This window comes from Triticum dicoccoides, chromosome 1A (genome assembly GCF_002162155.2).
Source record: "Triticum dicoccoides isolate Atlit2015 ecotype Zavitan chromosome 1A, WEW_v2.0, whole genome shotgun sequence".
Lineage (NCBI taxonomy): Eukaryota > Viridiplantae > Streptophyta > Magnoliopsida > Poales > Poaceae > Triticum > Triticum dicoccoides.
This window is the reverse complement of record NC_041380.1, coordinates 534,629,791-534,634,083: the sequence shown is the minus strand read 5'-3', so window position 1 is coordinate 534,634,083 and position 4,293 is coordinate 534,629,791. Positions and strand designations below refer to the sequence as shown.

Below are 4,293 nucleotides of genomic sequence, written 5' to 3'. Positions count from 1 at the left end.
CAGGGCCGGGACTTCATCTGCTACCACGCGACGGGCCGGGCTGAGCTCTTTGCCGACATTTTATCAGTCCACCCGTTTTCCTTGCCAGTTTTCACGGCCCATGTGTCGCGACACGTTAGGCCCCATTTGGAACGACGTGTGTCTCCGTAGTTACTTTCAGTTCTTTACCCCTAAAAAAAAGTTACTTTCAGTTTTGATTTACCATCCGGAGACACTGTGGTGAGTGGAAGGAGCCCCTGAATCCGAAAATAAATGCTGCCGAGCCTGCTCCACCAAAACACCGGGAATGCCCACCAGAAAACGCCGTGAAGAACTGAAGATCAATGTTGGTGTTCAAGCTAGCTACGTGCTCATTTTTACTGAGCCGAGTGTTTTCAATGTACACAAGCCAGCCACGCATGTGTCGGCTGAGTTGGGTGCAGGTTTAGTCAGTGTATTTAGCTTGAGTAGTTATATGCCTGAATATTTCCAACCGTCTACGTAGCATGTCTCCATCTCTATTCAGAAAAAAGAAGAAGAGGAAAAACTAGTTTTCCTTGTGTAAACTTTCTGCAGTCAGAACTGGAAATGAGAAGATGAAACCATGGAGTTTAGCTGCTAAAGTAACTTGCACGATGCTCAGCCGGAAAATCAAAATGAGCCCCGCAGTCTGAATATAACTGACATCACCAGGCATGGCTGATGGCTTCACAAGTAGCTAGTTTTTAACCATCACACTGTTGTGTTGTGATAGTACAAACTTAGCAACAGTACAGACACGAGACCTAATAAAGTTACTTTGGGCAAAACACGAAACGAGAATAACCATCTCCACGATTACAAAACCCAGTTAAAAAACATGGTTCCACACACCCTAGTTATCGAATCTGAAGTTGTGAGCGATTGATAATTAATTACCACAACACTCCCAGCTTTAGCAGCGAACCCAGATGATGGAAAGAGCAAGAGAAGTTTTCCTCTATGCAAAACTCAGATGGATACAATATTCAGTGACACCTCGGTGCTTCCCGATGACATTGAGAAGACACTGTACAATATTCACTGTGAATGGAATAATTTGAGCAGTGTTCCAGTGGACAATCAAAATGAGCACCCCCAGAAAATATAGCTGATCTCCGTTTCGAAAAAAAAGAAAGAAAATATAGCTGACTCCAGCCATTGTTGTTTGGTCCTGATTTCTTTTAGTGTTTAAATAACACAAAGTTCAGGGACAACACAAGGTTAGAAAGACTAGCTAAGTTTGGACCAAAACAGAGTGAGATATGCAAGAATAACTCCACCAGGGGCCAGGCCGACTTTCATCATCTATATACATGTGAAGGGATCACAAAAATCCAAATCACCGAGATCAATGATACTCGAAACATCATGGTGACAATCTGCTGTGAAACAGTACAAACATGAGAAATGAGATAGGTAAGAATAACCAACTCCGCAATTACCAAACCAAGGTTTTCAACATTGCACATGCCTTCATAAAATTTACCTTGTCAATCAAACAACATGGTTCAAAACACCCAAAGTTGGACAGTGGAAAGAACAACAGAAATTTTCCTTTATGCAAACTCAGATAGATACTTTCAGAGTCTTCTTCTTGCATATAAGAATGCAACTCGAAGCAAGCTCGCAATAGACACTGAGAAGACACTGTACAATCTTCACTGCAAATGAAACAGTTTGGGAGGTGTACCAGTGAACAATCAAAATGGGCACCCGCAGATGATATCTTCATGATATAGCTGACTCTGGCCATCGTCGTTTGGTCCTGTTTTCTTTTAGTATTTAAATAACATAAAGTTAAGGGATGGATCAACCAAATCACTGAGGTTAGAAAGACTACAGGTACAAGAAAACTAACCAAGCTTGGGCAAAACCACAGAATGAGATACGCAAGAATAACTCAACCAGGAGCCAGGCCCACTCTCAACATCTACATGTGAATGGATCAACCAAATCCAAATCACTGAGGTCAACGGTGCTCGAAACATCATTGTGAGAACCTGTTGTAACACAGAGCTGAGCACCTCTAGAAACCCTTTTCTCCATCTGAAGCATCCTACATTGTTCTGCGAAAAATCCGTCATTGTAATCCCTGGAATCAACCTCAAGTCGGATGGACTCTAGCAGTTTCGCATTCAGTATGAAGAATGTGACAAAGTTAACTTGTGCCTGGATGCCTCGGTAATGCCCTAGCACTAAGGTCTTCAAACGAATGTCCTGAGATGTGATAAAATTCCGGTGTTTATGACGCCAGAAATTTGTTCCTGCTGGTGAATCTGTCTGAATCTGAATAGACAGGAGAAATCACAAACTTCAGAACTCCAAGTAGATCAAAAGAGCGTCCAGACAGCAAACACTACCACTTTATAGAGTATGAATGCAAACCATTACCTTCATATACAACTTCTCCAGGCATACGAAGCATTTCATCAACTCAATAACCATATCCAGATTAAAATTCATATGGACAGCCAAGATCTTGACAGTACGCACCACCATTGTCAGGCTAACAACGCACAATCTCTTCATCATGCATGAAACACAATATTAAGAGATAAGTAAGTACAGATGACATGTAAGATTTCGGCATAAAAAATGTAACAAGAGGTATAAAGGACATGACATAGCTACCTGAATAACTGTGGAGCCAAACATGATTTTGGAGTCCGGTGAATCCTGAGAAATGTAACCCAAGGTCGCCAGTCTAGGTGCGGAGATTACTGACACTCGCATTCTCATATCCATTCTCAGACAGAGCAATCTTTCAAGTGAAGGAGCATCCTGAATGATGAGTTCTACAAACCTAGAATGAACGCCTATACTTTTAAGGATAGGGGAGTTGATCCTGAGACCACGGATGTCAAAACTAGTCCTGAGCAACAAGCTTTCCAGGGCAGGGCAGCCGGAGGTGATGATGCTCTGCAGCAAGCCCTCCGAGATTTTGACCTCCACGAGCGCAAGCTTCTTGAGCAGGGGAAACTGAAGCGTCTCCACAGTATTGTCCGGGAGATGGCACTGACTGATGGTGGCAACGCGGAGAGTGGACGAGAACCTGAAGATGGACGCCGGCGGTGGTTGCAGCAGCTGTAACCTTGAGAACGAAAATCTGTATGTTATTGGCAGCTCTAGGTAGAACTCGAGCTCCTGGAGCTTGTCCAGGGAGGGGGAGCGGAGCCAGGTGCCTGCCACATCGGCTCTGTACTGGAGGAGGAGCGACGGGAGGCAGAGGCGGTGGACGGGCCCCCCGTGGGCGGAGAGTATGGCGCCGGGGAAGTTGCCGGAGAGGCCCCGGCAGTCGAGGTTGAGAGGGGAGGCGCGCCAGAGGTGGCGCCACCGGGACGCGAGGGCTTGAGTGCGGGCGCCGTCCTTGGTGGGGAGGAGGAAGATTATCTCGCCGAGGACCGCGTCGGGAAGATCGCTGATGCGGTCCGGCGACCCCTCGCCGCCATCTCTCCCAGCTCCCGGCGGCGGGTGTTGGGTTCTCCCCGCGGTCGTGGCTTCCAGATCGGTCGTCTCCGCTGGACCTGGCGTCGATTGGTGGATGTCGGGTGGCGCGGGTCTCATCCTCTTGGTACTCCGGCCGGTCGGCTCCATCTCCGGCCAGCGCCGCCGGTGTGCGTGGTGGCTGCAGCCTGCAGAGGGGAGACTGTGCCCTTTTTGCTGCGAAGTCTCCGGCTTCCTTTTTTTCTTTTTGAGATTTGAGAAATCCGACTTCAACTTTTGGCGTAGTGCTCCATTCCAACCGGGCCACACGGCGGGCCGGGCCGAGCTCTCTGCTAGCCTTTAGCAGTCCATTTAAACGGGCCATTAATAGCTAAAAAAAAATACTACCGGATTAAGGATGGCAATGGGTAGGGTATGGGGCGGGTAGAGCAATACCATACACATACCCGTGTAGTCAATGGGTATAAAATTCTACCCATACCCATACCCATGGGTATGATACTTTACCCGTACCTATACCCGATAGGTACCCATACCCATTGGGTACCCAACGGGCAGTTCAAATAGTACATAATCTATTCACAATTTTACATTCATATAGCACATTTGACAAAAAAAACATTAATCTCAACTCAATAACAAATAGCTGAGTAGATGAAAATTATCTCAATTCAAATTGACAATTGATAACAACTTTAACATAGATTCATAAGCTCACAACACAACTTTAACATATGTACACTTGTGATTGTGAATCACGGATAAGACTCACATGTCAGTATAAAATGAGTAGGGTATGAGTATATCCATGGGTAAAAGGCTATACCCGTTCCCTACCCATGACTTAAC

At 46.0% G+C, this 4,293-nt stretch overlaps 1 protein-coding gene across 2 annotated transcripts; it reads right to left on the bottom strand.

Moving 5' to 3' along the window:
- Positions 1-1,531: 1,531 nt before the first annotated feature.
- LOC119286616 (F-box/LRR-repeat protein 13-like) lies at positions 1,532-3,673 on the bottom strand. Of its 2 annotated transcripts, none has more exons than XM_037566019.1 (4): positions 2,632-3,673; positions 2,392-2,523; positions 1,859-2,286; positions 1,532-1,772 (listed from the first exon to the last, which is right to left on the bottom strand). In XM_037566019.1, exons 1-3 carry the CDS (start codon positions 3,592-3,594, stop codon positions 1,924-1,926), a joined length of 1,458 nt encoding a protein of 485 aa, XP_037421916.1. In that variant the 5' UTR covers positions 3,595-3,673; the 3' UTR covers positions 1,532-1,772; positions 1,859-1,923. The 2 variants fall into 2 exon arrangements, with proteins under 2 accessions (XP_037421916.1, XP_037421924.1); XM_037566027.1 differs by having other exon boundaries at positions 1,532-1,765.
- Between the last annotated feature and the right edge of the window lie 620 nt (positions 3,674-4,293).